Raw genomic sequence first — 18,684 nt, forward strand, 5'->3', positions numbered from 1 at the left:
CAATTTGTTAGTCTCTCAAGACCCAAACCATAGCACTGTTCAAACACTAGGCTTTTTCCTTGGGAAGCTGGCACAGCCAGAAATGGATTACTGACCATTCTTGAAGGAAGTTTTTCATCTTGTTTCTTAAGTGGATGATTCTAAAGAAACCTTGAATCGCCTATTAGTGAGCTGTTAAATACAGTGAAAGCAAATACACTCCCACTACACTCATTTGTCATGATCAGAGAAATACAACCACCTGCAGGATGAGACAGCATGACTTGTACTCAGAAGAAAGGAAGGCAAGTCTCTAACAACAGGTATGTAATTAGTGGAAGACTGTTTGGTGCTATATTCTGAGAAAGAACCATTTAATTGTGAATAAATCCTCGGGATTAGTGTGAGTAACAGTTAAATTCCTCAATTATATTGGAGTAGAGGAAGAGCTCAGCAGATCCCTGAAAGAATATAGAATCTAGTTTGTTTCATCATGTAAGGATAAGAACTTGATGCTGTGGTTGTGAGGGGAATACATAATTCCCTAAATCCTAATCTTAAATGGTAGTTCCCGCTTTCTGTCGGTACTCTTAAGATCATTGCTTCTTTGTCTCATCAAAAGTCCAATGTAAGAGCCACTAAGATTTCTTTACATTTACATCTCTTACAAGAAGCTTAAGCCTAAAATTTTCAGAGAAATTGTTCAGATTTTGGTGAGCTAAACCAGGAAAACTGCACTATTTGTTGTCTTCTCAGAAACAGACAATGTTTTATTCTTGTTTTATCCAAAGCTTGTTGGACTCATAAAGGACACTATTAATTTGAGACAAATATGGTTCTTTTTCTCAGGTTAAACTCTTACATGAAAAGATTGTTTCCATCTCTGTGTCCTTTCCTTCCCACAAAATAGAACATAGGCATATTTCTGGTCTGGCTGTATCTTGTGTACTGTGTCCAGTTCTGGGCTCCTCAATTCAAGAGAGATGTTGAGATAATGGAATGTGTCCAGAGAAGAGCAACAAAGCTGTCGAGAGGCCTGGAACACAAACCCTGTAAGGAGAGGCTGAGGGAGCTGGGATTGTTTAGCCTGGAGAGGAGGAGGCTCAGGGCAGACCTCATTCCTGTCTACAACTAACTGAAGGGAGGCTGTAGCCAGGTGGAAGTTGGTCTCTTCTGCCAGGCAAGCAGCAACAGAACAAGGGGACACAGTCTCAAATTGTGCTGGGGGATGTATAGGCTGGAAGTTAGGAGGAAGTTCTTGACAGAGAGTGATTGGCATTAGAATGGGCTGCCCAGGGAGGTGGTGGAGTCACTGTGCCTAAAGGTGTTCAAGCAAAGCCTGGATGAGGCACTTAGTGCCATGTTCTAGTTGATTGGACAGGGCTGGGTGCTAGGTTGGACTGGATGATCTTGGAGGTCTCTTCCAGCCTGGTTGATTCTATAATTCTGTGATTCTCTGGATGAATGGAAGTCAGTAAGCTCAGCACTTGTGTGTGTTTTACACAAGAATCAGGTGATTTACACATTGAACCAGCTAATTAGGGCAATGTTTCATAAAATCAGAATGACATTTTATTAGAGATCATTAGCTATTCATGTAATACATTTAGGAAGTTATTAAAATCATGGCAATTTGGATCTACAGACAAAACCCCAGATTCAGCCTATCTTGTTTAGTTTCCATTATATATTTACATCAGCTGAATCAGAAGTAACTCGGTGAACGAGAAGTGAATTATGTTTATTGCAAAGGGTATGGTCTGTAATGTGTGTGGGTATATAAGGACTGGAACAAAGTGAAATAGAGAGATGTAGAAGTATTTAGTATTCTAACAAAGAGTTGTCATACAGTGAGTAAGCCTTGCTTTCAGATATCTCTTACCATTGTTTCAGAGAGAAGGATTAAAAATTTCTAAGCCAGGTATTCATTTATAGATTAATAAATAGCAGTCATATATTTTTATGGCTATGTTTAATCTCACATATGAAAAACCTTCAGTGATATATGACCACTATTTATACACATTTTAAGAGCTCTTCTGCAAGAATGCTCAGTGTCCTTCCCTCAGGAGAGGCACAGTTAAAAGGAAAATGAACATGAAAGCTTGGAAGAGCAAATATAGCCAAAGATGAACAAAATAATTTATAAGTAACTAGTCATAGAGAAATCACACAGACTGATCGAGTATGACATCAAGATTTTTATAAGCTCAAGGCTGTGCCAGGACTGGCCAGTTCAGCCTAACAGGCTGTTAAAATCCACTCAAGAATTCTCCACTATCTCCTGCACCTGTTCTGCAGTGCTCCTGCTTCAGTAGGCATTCCTATCCTTATTTGGAACACGTCTTCTGCTTGTAACCTGCCTCTGAAACCTCTGCTTTCAAAAGGGATCATTCCTGTTCTGGCAGAATACCTGTGCATATGATGTAGGCCAACTCTTGTTCTCTTTTAAAGACACAATGAGGATAAGTAAGGGATAACACCATGGTAGTGTCTCGGGCTGACCTCTGCTCTCTGATAGCTTTTCTGTTCAATTACCGAGTTAGGCTAAGTTCTTTTTGGCAAATCCCTGTTTCTTAACCTTATCCATGTCTGCTCTGTAATGAACCAACTCATGCTCCTGCAGTGGTTTCTCTGCAAGAGAGGAGGTGAGTTTCCTCAGGGATGGGGAAGATACAGTTTCTGTTCTCTGGCAGAGACGGATGGTTGGTTTGACTCAATATAGTAATTCTTGGGTTTCTAACATTTACTTACAATAGGCTGACGTGGGATTTCATGCTCTGCTTTTGACATGTCTCATTTATATAACAGTTTCAAGTTCGAAGACATTCTGGTTCTCTTTACAGATGAGGAAAGAGAAGCACTCTTAGCTTATGTGAATCACAGAGGATGTCTGTTCAAGACCTGTAATTGAAGTTAAAATGTCCTTAGCTTCCAGGTCTGTGCTGCATTCATTCACTGGGTATTTAAGCTATAGGAAATGACCGCCCACTATTCAAACTCTGTGGATTAATCTATAACTCTTGTTTTAGATATTGCATCATCTATATTATTAATTAACCTTAATATTCTTTCTGTTCTGCGAGGTGTATTGACTCTCTGAGGATAGCACTTAGCACAAGTTTTCCTCCTTCTGACCTTTTAAAGGAGCTGTACTGAATTAAAAGGGAGAAAATATTGAAGCACGCAAACCATTAGAGCTCTGCAGTTGTTTTCCATTTGTCTCTATTAAAAATATACATACATTTATAATTAGAATAAATGTTGACCTATAAAGAAGACAAGAAACCTTCCCATCTAAAACAAACAAGGAAGAAAAAGTAACTTGCCTATTCCTGCATTCTACTATTATTCTTCAGATTCCAGGTATGTTAAATCTTTCTGTTGAAGCTTTTGCACAATAGTGGTTAGATTTCCTCCTGTCCCCTTTTATTGTAAGCAAAAATGTGAAGGGTTTGCCTCAACTTTTAAAATGTTGCCTTTTTGGTTTTTTTCTTTTAAGTGGTCAATAAGATTTTTTTAAAATAACTATACTCTGTGGGAAAAACTGTAATTTTATCACTTTTAAGGGGGAATAAATATTCCTTCCTTATCTTCCCAATACTTCCTCTCATCATCTGTTGAGTATGGATAGGAATACCTAACTCACTGGTTGCTGTGAAACTACATTATTTGTCTGGGAGGTTTAAAGATCTTTGGATTTTAAGCCCTGTGGACATATAATTAAGAACATAAAGAACAGGATAAGGACCTGAGCTATGGCTCATACCCAGTTTTGATGAATTATACGTGCAAGGAAAAGAGCGTTATGGAGTCTGGAGCTTCCTTGGCCCCAAGAAGAGGAAGAGCAGATCTGAGTTCTTTGCTTCAGTGGAGGGAAGGTCTTTTGGCAAGGCACTATCCACTGTGCTGTGAACCAGCTCCTGGAATGGATCCGAACTTGACTTTTCCATAAAAAGAAGGGTGAATATGCTAAGAGCTGACACAGACAGATAAATCCCATAATACTGTGGAACTCGGCAGAAACTGTACATTTTGTACAAAAATACCTAAGCCCCAGCACTGTCAAACGAAAGAGAGAGTTTTATACGACCTGTTCCCCACTGATATATGTTTGCCTGTCATCTTATTTCATAGTTCAGGCAATTGAAACACTGTTTAAATGTGTATCATAAACCTATAGATGAGAACATTTCCCCACTGGATTTAAACCATTACCCCCAAAGGTGTTAAAGAAGCCCTGCTGTGTGTCACTTTTTAAGATCAAGGGGCATTTTTGATGTTAATGCCTAGAAAAGGCAGATGAACACTAACAGCTGCTTATCCACAGGCTGCTGAATTGAATAGGGAAATACTTCTGTTCTGGAAGTCAAATCTCCAGAGGAAAATGATAAATTGTGAGCATCTATAAGTAGGAGTGATAGTCTCTAAGGATAGTTGAGCAAGGCTGATAATATAAAATATGTAAAACGTGGAAAATATTTAATACTTCTGTTTCTTTGCTCTAAAGAGTTGAAGGGGTTGTGTTAACAATATATACGGGGCTACTGTGCTCAGCCGTGCAGGAGAAATGCAATACATTAGTTCTCAAATCAGTAGTTTGTGAAATGCCTTTCTGGTATCCAGGGATTTTCAGGACTGTTACATTGATAAGGAGCCAAGGGCAGCCTCCTCGCAGGCAGGGCTGGCTGTCTTGGGAAAAGCAAAGAGAAGAGATGGAACAGCAAGATGAGAGCTGGACATTTTAGTATTTCTTTGCTTCCAAATGCTGGTTTGTTGGTTGGTTTGTTTGTTTTTCCCATCTCTTCAGTCTGTGGCTATTTAAAAGCTATTTAATTGCTGAGTGATGGCCTGCTCTCCAGAGCAGGGGTGAATCAACGCTTTGAAAAGGTATTCCACAGGAAGTCACAAATATGCAAGGAGAACCTTCCTCTGGATGGCCAAATTTTACCTAATTCCTGCGGGACAGACGGAAAGAGAAACTTCTTCTATAGACTCCAAGAGCAATGTGCAGGTATGAAAGTGACTATGAGCAAAATACTTCAGAGGCCAGCAGCTGTGGGGAGGAATATCTAAGATGCCAAGTCTTTGCTATTTGATCACCCTCACAGAATAACAGAATCACCTTGGAATTTGCTGGCTTTTTAATGCAAAGATCCCAAAGTAAAAGCCTGTAGGAAGGGAAGGCACAGAACCATCAAAGGGTTTATGATGCACTTGTCATTCAGGTTTTACCATCAGGGCTCAGATCATGCAGAATTAGAGCAATTGGAAGGAACTAAATACGCTCTCTTTCTGAAGTCTTTTTGAAAGAAGAAGACAGCAAACATACCAAGTATGTCCTGCCAGGTGACTTTCATGCGAGGGCAGCTCCTTTGCAAGTAGAGGAGCAATTTTTTTCTTTCCTGTACAAGGTTTAATGGAAGAAGACTGAGAAGCTATAACAAAATTCAAACAAACAAAAGCATTGTTACCCCTGAACTGGGCAGCTAACCAAGCCAAAGGTTCCAGTGGACATTTGCAGTTGTAAAATAGGTGAGAGAAACACCTACCTTCTTTCAGGCAGTTTTAGCCAAAAAAGAAAAGGAGGAAATGTCTTGCTTTCCTGAGTGGATTTTCTTGAGTTTTCTGGTTGCTTAACAGGACATAATTCTACACTTACATTGTGTGAAACACATCACTTCAGTCTTCCAGCCTCAAGGAACTGTAACTTCAACCATAACATTTTTATAACTGGAGACATTTATAGCTTGAGAGTATCTTTTAAAACTGAAAACTGGGATTAAGATTGTAAATTCTTGTAGAAAAAAGTTGATACTGGGTTACATGTGGCGTTGTGATTGATGACTGGATTCAGCTCAGCTAATCTCAGTTTGCCAGTAAAGCCTTTATCGGTAGGAGAATTTTAGGTCTTCTGAGATTCAGACATGTTCCTTAAAGCTGCTCAGTTTAAGTTCAGGGAAATGTGGGGTCTTCTTTAAAACATATATTGTGCTTTTGGAAAGCTGTTTGTAATCTACAACATTTAGTAAAGCAAAAGTGGAAAAGTGGAGGAGTGGATACAAATGATATCTAACACCTGGCTTGGCTCTGGAGAGCAGTTTTGTAGTCCACTGTCTGATACTTTTTTTTAGCTGAAGAAATCAAGGACAGAGGAGAAAGCTACAATGAGACCTAGAATGATAGAATCAGTCAAGGTTGGAATGGACCACAAGGATCATCTAGTTCCAACCCCCCTGCCATGGGCACAGCCACCCTACCCTAGATCAGGCTGTCCAGAGCCCCATCCAGCCTGGCCTTAAACACCTCCAGAGAAGAGGCCTCAACCACCTCCCTGGGCAACCCATGCCAGCCTCTCACCACTCTCATGATGAACAACTTCCTCCTCATGTCCAGTCTGACTCTCCCCACCTCCAGCTTTGCTCCATTCCCCCCAGTCCTGTCACTCCCTGAGAGCCTAAAAAGTCCCTCCCCAGCTTTTCTTTAGGCCCACTTCATATCCTAGAAGGCCACAGGAAGGTCACCTCAGAGCCTACTCTTCTCCAGACTGAACAGCCCCAACTCTTTCAGTCTGTCCACATTGGAGAGGTGCTGACCTGATGAATTTTGACTTGAATTTCTAGCACTCTTTTTTCCTTTCAGGGTAGGAACTGTGTGTGGAAGATCTGTGGGTTTTAAATCACAGTGAAGCCAGAAAGCCTCCTGCTAGCAGAGCTAATTTCTCTGGTTGTTCTTATAACGATTCCTTTGTTGCGTGCACAAATCAGCTTCCTCTGTAAAAGCAGCAGAAAGCTTGGCACATACTGGCTTGGATGGAATAATTGTGGGCAACAATTCTTGTAACTACATTTCACAGTTTTTCTCCCAATTATTGCTGCCCTTCTCTGAGTCAGAACCTGCAGAACTGCAGAATCCATGCAGTTGTCACATGAATTGGTTTTTGGCTGCTCAAAGCAGGAAGCTTTCCTGCATCTTGCCACATGGTACTCACCAGTTTGTTCAAAGGGAAACTAAAGTTGCACAAGAATATAAGCAGCACATGACAGTGTAGTCTTCACTGGAAAAGAATTGGGGGAGTGAGGATACAGAAATTCCTGCCATACTTGATCTCTGAGGTCTTGAATTAGGGAATTGAAATCCCTTCCAGAATCCCTGTCAGTATCATCCTTATGACTGAACTTAGATCCTTACCGGTCTGGGCACAGGTGCAAACACATGAAATTATAGAACAAGAAGCAGAGCTGCCCCACACATTTTGCTGCCTGAAATATATTTGCTCCCTCACAAGTTTCACAAGGTTCAGTTTGGCAAGAACAATTTAGAGTGTTATTGTAAGGACACTTTGAGCCATGTATTTTCTCCTTTATGTTTCTTCTTTTCGCTTTATCATCTCACTTCCTCCACTCTGTTGTCTGTGATGCTGCTGTATCCTTTGATAGTTTTTCCACTGTACTTTTATTCTTACTTTCCATTCACCGTGTTTTCCTTTATTATCTACTTTTTTCCTTTCTCCTTCTTTGTTTCATTACCATGACCATGATTTTTCCCTTCCCACATTCCTAAATTATCTATCATTGGCTTCTTCCTAGTGTTTCTGCTTTTGGACTTTGGGAAGAAGTTCTTTACTATGATGGTGACTGGAACACTAGCACAGGTGGCCCAGGTAGGTGATGAAAGTCCCATCACTGCAGACATTCAAAGTCAGGCTTGATGGGGCACTGAGTAACCTGATCTAACTGAAGACGTCCCTGCTGACTGCAAGCAGGGTGGACTAGATGATTTTTAAAGGTCACTTCCAACCCAATGCATTCTATGGTTCTATGATTTCACTTAGTTTCTCTCATGAGATCAGACACACCTATGCACATGTATATATAGCAGCTTTCTTCTAGCTAAGATCACCCTTGCAAATATGCATCTCTATTACAGACAGGTCCTTCAATAGGTCTTTCTTTAGATCCTCACATATTCAGGATTTAGTGCTGGCTTCCATGAGGCTTCACTTGAGTGCATCTGCCCAGTGCAAACTGTAAGGCCTGGAAAGCACTGGAAGCAAAGCAGTATTTCTGCCTTTTTTCCCTCCTGGAGGTGGAATGGGCAACAGCAGAACAGAAACTAGCACATCATGCAACTGATTTAGGCTGAGGAACTTCAGCAAGATGGCAGCAGCATTGAAGGGTGTTCATAGCAGTGGTTGTGACTCCAGGTCCTGCAGGACTGGGAAAACAGTAAGAGAGGACTGTCTCCCTTTGCTCCCCTTCGCTTGTCAGCAGAGACTCCCTTCAGAAAATACAGAGTTGAAAGTACCATTCAACGGTAGAATAATCTAATGCTTGCATAAAGGAAACCTTGTTGACTGCTTTTTAAATCAAAAGCAGCTATTAATATAACAGATGTTTTCTTGAAAAGCCTTTGAAAGCATGGGAAAACCCAGAACTCCTTCTGCCTGGAACTGTTATTCTTGAAACTGTTTTGTTCAGCCCCTTTGTTCTTTTTCCTTTCCTGTTCGCTTTCTAGCCAGGGTGTGCGCTAAGAAGCAAAGGCTGCCGCTTTGTGTCTGGTGAAGCACAGCACCAGTTAGGCTGGCATTCAGCATGTCCCCTTTCGCCTGAGGGAAACATTCACTAAAGGTCTGGAGAACTAGACGTGAGGCAGTGGAAACAGCTTCGTTTTTCTGTCTGAGGCAGTCGCTTGAGCTGCTGCCGCCTCTGCCCGCTGTTCCTCCTGGGGAAGGGGCAAAAGTGCCTCTCTAGCTGCTCACAGTGGTACTTCAGGCTCTGCTGTCACCTGCGTGCAGAGTCATTTGCAAACAGGCTGCATCGTTAGGGAGCAGAAATGAGGGTTTTTTTTAAACCCTAGCAGATTTATAGTCTGGTTTCCTGTCAGATCTTTGCATTTTCCTTCTCCGCCCCTCCCAGTCTCTGACACACTTTTTCTTACTTTCTGTGTGGCTCTTTGCACGCTGTGACACCAGTGCACTTGCTTCCTTCATTCCTCATTCTCCTTAAACTTTTACTCCTTCTGTTTCCTTTACTTTTAAACAGCTGCAAAGCACAAATAACCTTTCTGAGACTCCCAGAGAGACACTGACAATTGCATGGAGGCAAGATAGAGAGTTTCAGCGTGCAGCAGCTGCAGCAAGACAGCCCGGTCACTCATGAGCACCCAAGGTAAGGAAAGCAGCTGTCGAATCAGCTCCACCTCACTGCTGGCTAGGACAGCACTTGACTTTAATCGCTACAAGTTCCACTTTCACCTTTCACCCTTTTTTTGTGTTCATTTTCAAGAGTAGATTTCTTTGAAAATGATTGTGTCTGCACCCTCCTTGCTCTCAACAGGTCTCTGTGTACTTTGCACGCATTGGTACATGGAGCTCGGGGTCAGCGAGATAAACAGGCTGCAGCTGGAGGTACAGACGCGTTCTTAGAGGCAGGGTGCGCTGGGAAGGAGCTGACATGGGGATCTAGACTGGGGAGATGAAAGCACTGATCATCAGCTCTGGTACCTAGGGAATTTCTGATTCTACCCATAGTGTGTGGTGCCCTTGCTTTTCTTTAAATCTCTTGTCAGGGAATTTATGGTTTCTGCTAACTAATAGAGTCTTTATTTTTTTTTCCCTTTTAATTTGCTCTTATCACTTCCTTTATTCAATCTCAACCCTAATGTATTTCTTATTTTTTCATCATCTTTGTGAGGCTGGTTTTCATCAAACACATTTTCTAAGTAACAAATGTTTCCCTTGTCCATTCCTTCCCTTTCTTTCCACTTTCTCTTTCTTGCCTGTGCAGTAGACTGTGCATCCTCGCCCACGTTCTTAATCTTTCTCTCCTTCCCCTCTGTCAGTTCCTTCTCTGTGTTCCTCTTTCCCTCTGCTTCTCTAGCTTCTTACATGACTCCTACTTCCTGCTCCATCCAGTTTCCCATGCCCACAGCATACACTGCTGGCCTGCAGAGTTCATTCTGCGCACACAGTGGTGTTGCCTCTCCACTAAATCATCCTTCCACATGTATGTTGCTTTCCTGTCTGCCCCTTATGTGTGCAGGATTTGCATATTGACAGGTTTGGGGATGCATTCCAAAATACAGAACTTTTACATTTGCACAACTTCCTTCCAGTTCTCAGACTCGAATTCGGTCTCTTTCTTTCTGTCTCACAAACAGAATTTCCTAACACCTCTAACACACCATTCTAACACTCTAACACAGTGGTGTTGCCTCTCCACAAGCACAGCCTGCCCTGACTCTCTTCTGTCCCTTCTCTTTCTGTCATCCCACTCTTTCTAAATTCCTGGCCTCAACTCCTCACTAAGTTTCTCTCTTTGTTTTTGTCTTGATTTTGCATTCATATTGGGAGGAACTACTTGTGCAGATGGTCTTACTCTCCTCTGTCTTAGCATCCCCACTGAGTACCTGTAGGGGACCTGGAGGAAGTATTACAGTTTTAGCTCCTCTTCCCTTTGCAGAGTGTGCAGGCTGCAGCAGAGTAAGAGCTTAGTGATAGGACTGAGAGTAGGTAAAAGAAAGAGGAGAGCATAATCCATGTCTTTGCAAAACTGTAAAATAGTTCTAGTTGATCATAAGCCTTTTTATTAAACTTAAGAAAGCTTTAAGCTTCTTGCCCTACAGCAGAACTTTTGGCCTTGTGCTGGCATAGTTTTTGTCCTGTTGATTCCTATGGGATTTCACATCTCAGAGGTAGAGGTTCTCAGCTCTAATGCTGTAGCTGGAGTTTCTTTGACTGTAGAATCTGAAAACAGTTCCTTTCTTTTACACCAGTTACACTGGTGAGTCACCAAGATCAGGCACGGCTAAAAGCTGCATCCAAGGACAATATGTGGTATTATTCCTTGATTAAGTTTGTAAGCTTTAAGCCAGATATGACAAATAAGAATATTTTCTCTCATAAAGCCTTTCACCTCACCTTCTTAAGCAGGACTATTGAGACTGAGGATTTATTTCCAGGGAGGCTCCGATGTGGGCTTTTGGGAACTGAATAAGGATCGCTTATTAAACTCAGCTGCATTAATAAGAAAATTATTATGTGGGAGAATTCTCTAAGAGATCTATCCTGCTCCCTCAAATTGTCCATCTCCTTATGAGTGAAAGGAGTTTAAATTTTATGTTTGCAATTATAATATATCCTTTCTGATTCAGAGCTGGCAAGCAGTGGCCTTTGAGCTGTGAGCATTCTCTTCTGAATACAGAAGTAGGTACATTAAAATATCTTTGTCTTTTGGATCTCTGAAAAGTCCACAAGCCTAGAATAATGAAATAAGAGATGTTCATTTCATACACACAGGTCTAATATGACTCTTTCTTACTCTGTTACAACTCATCTTGTGATGTGAAAAGTACTTGTGTTCCTTTTAGTCATCTTGCAAATCTTGTATGATGATTTTGTGCTTTGTTTTTTTCAGTATTCTGTCTCTGCTACTCATTCTTTTTGTAAGGTCTTGATGTCCCCCAGAAATAAATTGGCTGAGACAACATCTCTTCTTTCTCTCTCTCCCTCCCTCTCTTCTTTTTCTTTTTCTTCCTGACAGCTTGCTGTATGTTGAGTTAAAAAGGGGCATTGTCAAAGCTGGGCTATGACAGCTGTAAGACCAGGAGCCAGAAATGGGTTTTGTGTGTATGGCTAATTTCTTGAGCCACATGTCTGGCAGAGGAGAAATTTCAGCTGGAAAGAGGCTGGAAATTCTCCATTCTACCCAGCAAATTGCTATATTGAGAGGGCCGACCCCAGAACAGAAATTCAGAGCCACATTTGACTCCCTGTTCTTATGTGAATAGTTTCTTCCAGTTAGATTGAGCTCTGAGCTGCAAGAAAAACAAACTCAACATGGGTGAGAAGAGAACCATCTGACTGCTTATATCTTAAAGGCAACATGAACCTTTTGTAGAAGGATGCACCCCAAATAATTGAATTATGCCAAGGAAATCCAATTGTGATATGCCACATGACCTTGTTTTATCTGTTGTTCCTTGGTGACGTTTGTAATCAGCTATATGGGAAAATTTCTCTCAGAGGATGAAGTTTATAGAGATCCTTATTTCTTCCAGTGTTATGCCTGTAATATCCAAGACAGAGCAAGCTGCCTACTTTTTAGCAGATGCCTCCACTCTCTCTTTGATATTGAAATACATCTGTCATGAAATATGAATGTTTTACTCAGATGTGGTCATTAAGGTTCTGTAACTGATGGTGAAATTTGACCCATGGCAGCTTTCTTTGTAAGTAGCCTCCAGAGCCATCTAAACTTTCAAGAACAAAGAATATGGGCCCAGGTTTTGTGACTTTCAGACTGGAGGGTAAAGCCATAAACTTCACCAAGTTTAGTCAAGTTTTGTACTGGTTTCTTGTCACTGCTGTCTGCAGGATTTGCTTTCTCAGAACACTGTCAGTTTTGCTGAGCGTACAGCAGCTGCAGTGAATCTGCAATTCCTTGTTCATAGCAACTGATGGGGTTTTCTCAGGTGTGCATGTTGTAAGATTCTCTGTCTCCTCCCTTCCCTCAAACCCTCTCTAAAGTGTTGCCTTCACCCCATAGTCTGGGTCAGTTATTTAATGGCAATGAACATTTTCAGGCAGGTAACCTTTCTGCTTGTGATTTGTTCAAGGACTCTGGAATTATAATGGTTGCTGTCAAATGTACATAATTGGTCTCCGTGGCATGCATCCAAAGAGTGATAAAAGCTTCTTTCTCTCTACTTCTTTAGTGACTATTCTCTCCCTCTATTACTCTCTCACTTTTGCTCCTCTCAGGCAAGAGAAGAGGACAGTGCCAGTCTGTTTAAAGTGCAATTTGACAAACCATATGCCCCATCATGGCGTGGCTCAGCTGCAGGTAGCGGATTACTCCTTGGCTGGAGGTTTTCACATTAACTTTAGTTAAACATAAAGGTCTTTTCTGAACTTTGATTTTCGAAGACCTCTCTTCCTTCATAATCCTCTACCAAATATTTAGCCTCTTGGAATGGTGATAGTTTGTGAGTACCGTGAATTCACAGGCTTAATGATCCACAGGGCATGTGTTTACCATTTTAGCAGTGAGTCCAGCCTTTGTAGTTTTTTATACAAAAGGCAAACACACAGGGTTGGGTTTTTTTACAGCTCATGAAAGTACTATCAACACCAAAAGTTGGCAACATGTTGTGCATTGTCTCCTATCACTGATGAACGTGTAGCAAAAAAACCATGCTTCTTAGGTTAGTCCTCAGTGCTGTATGGGGCATTGCTTTCTAATGCTGTCTACTTCAGTGAGTCTGTTTAGCAGCTCAAGAGGAAAGAGAAATTTGTCAAATCTCAGTGGAAATCTATCAGAAATGTCAAACAAAATGCTGTAACGTTCTGATTTTGTCAGAAGAATGAATGGATGCACAGCTGTGTGTGTGATATTATTTGTAGTAATTGTTGCCTCAGTGAATTTGTCTGTGTAAAGAAACATTGTGTAGTATTAACAGATATGTTTGTTCTGGTCCCTGAGGCCAGTTTGGCCTTACACAAAGATACTTGTTATTTGCCCAAATCTGAAAGTCAGCTCTAGTTTTTGTAGTTCAGGGGAGGAACAGAGCTTTGGCGTAACCCAGGGAAAGATTCCCACTTGCCTCCTGCGTGCTGGCTGTTTGCTGGCAAATCTTTCTCAGGTTGTAATTGAGGAGCTGAGGAGTAAATCTGAGGTTTTGTTTAAAATGGGATAAATATTTTCTTCCATTTGCATGTAGAAAAAGCTGCATGCTAGCAATGCATATATGGTTCTCATTAGCAGCTAATGGATTGTTTCCACTTCATTTTTTACAGCTCTATATGTGTATAAACATTTCTAATCTAGCTGTGTGCGTACTTGAAATCGGTACTGAATGTGTTTAATAGGTTGATGCACACATTTAATGTATCTGAGCACAAAAGCAAGTTCCTCCAGGGTTCGAAACACCATTAAAGAAACGTTTGGAACATTTGCCTCTCTGAATTCTGAATCCTGAGCAAACTGGGAAAACACCTAAAGGTTGCTTCAACTCTTTTCCTAAGGATTGCACCAAGTGCACTTCATTTCCAAAGCGCAGTGTGACTGCTGATGGAATCTTTTCACCTTGATAATGGACTGAAAGATTATCACATTTATGAGATCATCTGATGACTTTTGGCTTTTAACATCCCAGTGAAAATACAAGCCACATTTACAATTCACTGCCCAAACTGGTCTGTTGCATCAAGTCTGTGTTTAAAAGAATGCGTCCTCTCTGGTTGCACTTTGCCATGGATCCTCTCTGAAGTCCCCTGGTGCATCCCTGTCTTTTACAAGACCAAGTCACAGTGTCTGTCCAGCTACTGCTGCTGCCTGCATCTGTTTTGGGGCTTTTCTGAAACAGAGCATTATTTAGGTTGGAAAAGACCCTTAAGATCACTGAGTCAAATCATTAATCCATCACTGCCAAGTCCACTACTAAACTATGTCTCTGAGCCCCGTGTCAAAGTAGTTGCTGTTCTGTAGTTTAGTGTGACATAGTGAGGTCGTCAGACTAATTATAACAGTCCTTATTTTTTTTCCCACCTTTGTTACTATTACTGAGCTTATTTTCCCCTGGACCAAAAAAAAATACAAGCTTAAGATAAGACTTCTCTACTCTTCACAGTTCCTACCAAAACAAGTCTGAAAGTGAGCTCTGTTTTTTTATAGTTGAGGGGAAGAATACTTCTCAGTCTTTAATTGTTGAGGACTTTGGGTATGTCTCATCCTTTCAGTAACATGTTCATGTATTTCCAGTTACATATCTTTCAGGAAGACCCAAGACTAAGATGGTTTATTGTAGAAGATTTAAGTTCCATCTGTCTTTTATTCTCTCCATTTATAGCATAAAAGATATCAATGAGGTATGAAACAAAACACCTTTCAGCTTTTGTGTGTAGGACAGACAAGAGTGTGGTTTTCTTCTGCTTTAGTTGTTAGAAACAAGTGAAGGAGTATTACATTTCCTGTAAGGCTGGAAACACTGAATCAGTTGTTTTTTAATCTGCCAGTCTGTGGTCTGAAGGAAAAGTGATACCTGGGCATCTTCATATGGAGTGTTATGCTGCAGGATGGTGTTATTGTGGCTTGCCCACATTGATAGTGAAAGCAGTAGCCAGGCAGTTTTGCTGGATTAAATGCTGTCCACAGCATTTTCCTTGACTGGCTGAACAACCAGGCTTGAACACCTGGGAGAGGATGGTTTGGCTCTCTAGTTATTTTAGAAGCCATGTGAGAATATGGTATCAGGAAGGACTGAACTATGTTACCTGCAAAGAACAATTGGGAAATAGTAAGTCTAAGACTGAATTTGTTGACATGTTGAAGGCTGTGACGATTATGAGGCCCTGATACAAGTTAGAACTTTATGCAATGAAACCTGAGCAAAGTCTCTGCACAAAGGGATGGAGCAGTAAATACAATTTGAACATTCAACTACTGTGAGGAAAGAACGTGAGAAAAGGCAGGAGGTGGTTTGTTACTGCTATTTTGGTCCTTGGAGGACATCTCATGTTCTCTCTACGTTCAGTCTGACTTGTTTGTCTGATTGGCCTCACTTGTTTAGTTAGTATCTCCTTTCCTCTTCCTCTCTGGTTCTCATTGCCATCCCATATACGGTAGTGTCAGCAGGTGAGTGGATAAGGAACAACCTTCTCTCTATACAGCATACTCTAGAACAGAAGGTAACTGTTCCCTCCAGTTTGTGACTGAACCTAAGGGAAATGAATCAATGCATCAAGCACAGCAAAGGGGAAAAAAAAGGATTAGAGGAAAGGCAGAGATAGGCTATTTTCTTTAGCAAGGTTTCTAGACATCACTAACTAAAGCATATTTTGATCTGGGAGATTCTTCCACTTCTTTTTCTTCTGTGGAGATGCTTAATACATAGCTCTGGCTGCAATGGTACAGGTTGCTCAGGTTGTTGCACTTTGTTTCAGACAACGTGGTCCAAAATTGGTCCTCTGGTCCTGTATGTAGAGCTGCTGTAAAGAGTTAGATCAGAGAGTCAGACTCTGTGGGCTGTGCAATGCCACATCCTGGCATTCTGTATTACACCCTACGTGTCTAGAAGTGGGCTGCGTCTCACATTCCTTCACCACTCACGTGGAGGCAGGGAACTCTGTAATCTCGGACCAGACATTTGTTCTGCCATGAATTTAGTCTTACATAAGTCCAAGAGGAGGCAGTCTGCTGCCCAAACCAGCAATCCTTATTTGCTCCAGAGAAAAACACAGTGAATGGAGCTTTCTGAAGGTTGGATGTGGGTTAAGAGTCACCAGATGGACCGTTCTGCCCTGAAAAGAAATGGCATCTTTGTGGCTAAGTGCTAAAAGTTTGCACAGAAGAATCCAAAAGGAGCATTTGGTTATTGTTTTAAACCTGCTTTATTCTTTGAAAGGAGACTTCACCAGAGCTATCCACTTCATCTCCTCAGACCATGGAGTGAGAAAGTTTCATTCCCACCCTGTATTTCTCTTGCTAGAGTGGATGACATTATAAATATTGAAAAGAAACAAAGAAATTGAAACTGGGATAAGTCTGATTTAGAGATTGACATCTCCACTCTGCTGAAGGCAAAAGGGACTGTGCATTTTGGTTTGAAGAAAGTTGTTAGTCCTCACTCAGCTCACCTCAACTCTACGATTCACCTCCTCCACCAGCTGTTTTTACAATCACCAGTGCTTGCCAAGTCAGTCTTGACAGTAACACCTCAGCGCTGGGGCTGTTTGCTATTGCAAGCACAACAGCAGTATAAAATTCTCCTGATAGATATGAAGCTGGGCAAAATAAAAATTGATTGTGACTTTAGACATTTTTGGCCTTCCATTTTGAGTAAAGGTTATCAGAGGAAAGAAAGTGGCAAAATTCTGTTTCTAAACCACTTTTTTTGTTGTTGCTGCTTCTTATAATTATTTCCTCTTCTCCCAGGCAAGCAGCAATAGAACAAGGGGACACAGTCTCAAGTTGTGCCAGGGTAGGTATAGGCTGGATATTAGGAAGAAGTTCTTCACAGAGAGAGTGATTGGCATTGGAATGGGCTGCCCAGGGAGGTGGTGGAGGCACCATCCCTGGGGGTCTTCAAGAAAAGACTGGATGAGGCACTTAGTGCCATGGTCTAGTTGATTGGATAGGGCAGGGTGATAGGTTGGACTGGATGATCTTGGAGGTCTCTTCCAACCTGGTTGATTCTATGATTCTATGATTCCTTTTAGGTCAGATTTCAACTCAGTACAATTAATGCTCTGTAGAACTTTGCTGAATTTTCTCTTTCTGACAAGATTTCTATTTCTAGTGATTAAAAAAATCGTTGAATTTGTGGGACAGTTCTAGGAAGTAATCTCTGAAGGTTGCAGTGTATCTGTTTTTCTTTCAGATTCACTGCAACTGCTGACTCACTGAGTCATCTGGGACAGCATTCCAAAAATGCCTGAACAGCTCCAGCTTCTGTGGCTGCACATCTAGCAGCAGCCCTGCTGAAGAGCTGGCTTTGGCCACTTGCTGCTCTTGCATGTACCTTTGTGCCCTGTTGACACAAGCATTTGCAGAGTAATGTGATGAGCTGGATGAAGAAATTGATCCAGCTGAAACTTAACCATGCAATAAATTAATTTTATTTTCCACTGGACCACCTTCCTGCACTGAGGAGCAGGAACAAGCACCCAGGATTAGGCTAAGGACTCTTATGACTTCTAAAAGTTGTAAAACTCCCAAAGTTGTCAGAACTGAATCCTTAATCTCCTGTCAGTTCATGAGAATGCAGGCTTCTGTGTATTTTTATCACTTTTGAAAGCAGAACATAGGTAAATTGGGCTCTTGGTGAATTTTTTAGCATTAATTTTTATATATTAAATATATTTTAAAAGACAACATGAAGCCTAGAAAAGGTGAAATATCAACCTTCCCTCTCGTAGCTTCTTTCATTCTCATAGCTTCCTTCCTTCTCTTAGCTTCCTCCCTTTTCATAGCTTCCTTACCTCCAGGCAGACAGGGGTACTAAAACAGGAAGGGCTAATTGTAGGGGAGGAAAACAATCAGGATGTGAAAATAAGGTGTATGGCTCTCCTGCCATAATTTTGCTTTCTCCAAGCCAACGTTTTTTCCTGCTGTTTGTAAAGAGGAAAGTAAAGACAGAATTTAGGAAATGAACTGTTTCTAAAGAGCCTTTCACCAGAATATAGACTGTTGCTTCTAGTAGAAGGCTTTCAGATGAAAGATAGAGGATGATGCTCTAGGTATGGCAGCACAGCTGATTGTACATAGAATCAGCCAGGTTGGAAGAGACCTCAAAGATCATCCAGTCCAACCTAGCACCCAGCCCTGTCCAATCAACTAGACCATGGCACTAAGTGCCTCATTCAGTCCTTTCTTGAACACCTCCCTGGGCAACCCATTCCAATGCCACCACCTCCCTGGGCAGCCCATTCCAATGCCAGTCACTCTCTCTGTCAAGAACTTCCTCCTAACATCCAGCCTAGACCTCTTGAGACTGTGTCCCCTTGTTCTGTTGCTGCTTGCCTGTCAGAAGAGACCAACCCCACCTGGCTACAGCCTCCCTTCAGGTCGTTGTAGAAGCAATGAGCTCCCCCCTGAGCCTCCTCTTCTGCAGGCTGCACACCCCCAGCTCCCTCAGCCTCTTCTCACAAGGCTGTGCTCCAGGCCTCTCACCAGCTTCATCACCCTTCTCTGGACATGTTCATCA

The 18,684-nt window shown here is 41.6% G+C and overlaps 1 protein-coding gene across 1 annotated transcript in view; it reads left to right on the forward strand.

The window, feature by feature from the left end:
• Nucleotides 1–225: 225 nt before the first annotated feature.
• The window catches only part of CARD11 (caspase recruitment domain family member 11), a 64,749-nt gene continuing 46,290 nt past the window's right edge, over nucleotides 226–18,684 (forward strand). Inside the window, exons 1-2 of the mRNA XM_064153653.1 lie at nucleotides 226–302; nucleotides 9,024–9,149. Coding sequence (XP_064009723.1) covers nucleotides 9,137–9,149 — 13 coding nt within the window. The 5' untranslated portion in view covers nucleotides 226–302; nucleotides 9,024–9,136. The remainder of the gene's footprint in view (nucleotides 303–9,023; nucleotides 9,150–18,684) is intronic.

Source organism: Pogoniulus pusillus, chromosome 13, assembly GCF_015220805.1.
Source record: "Pogoniulus pusillus isolate bPogPus1 chromosome 13, bPogPus1.pri, whole genome shotgun sequence".
Taxonomy (NCBI): domain Eukaryota; kingdom Metazoa; phylum Chordata; class Aves; order Piciformes; family Lybiidae; genus Pogoniulus; species Pogoniulus pusillus.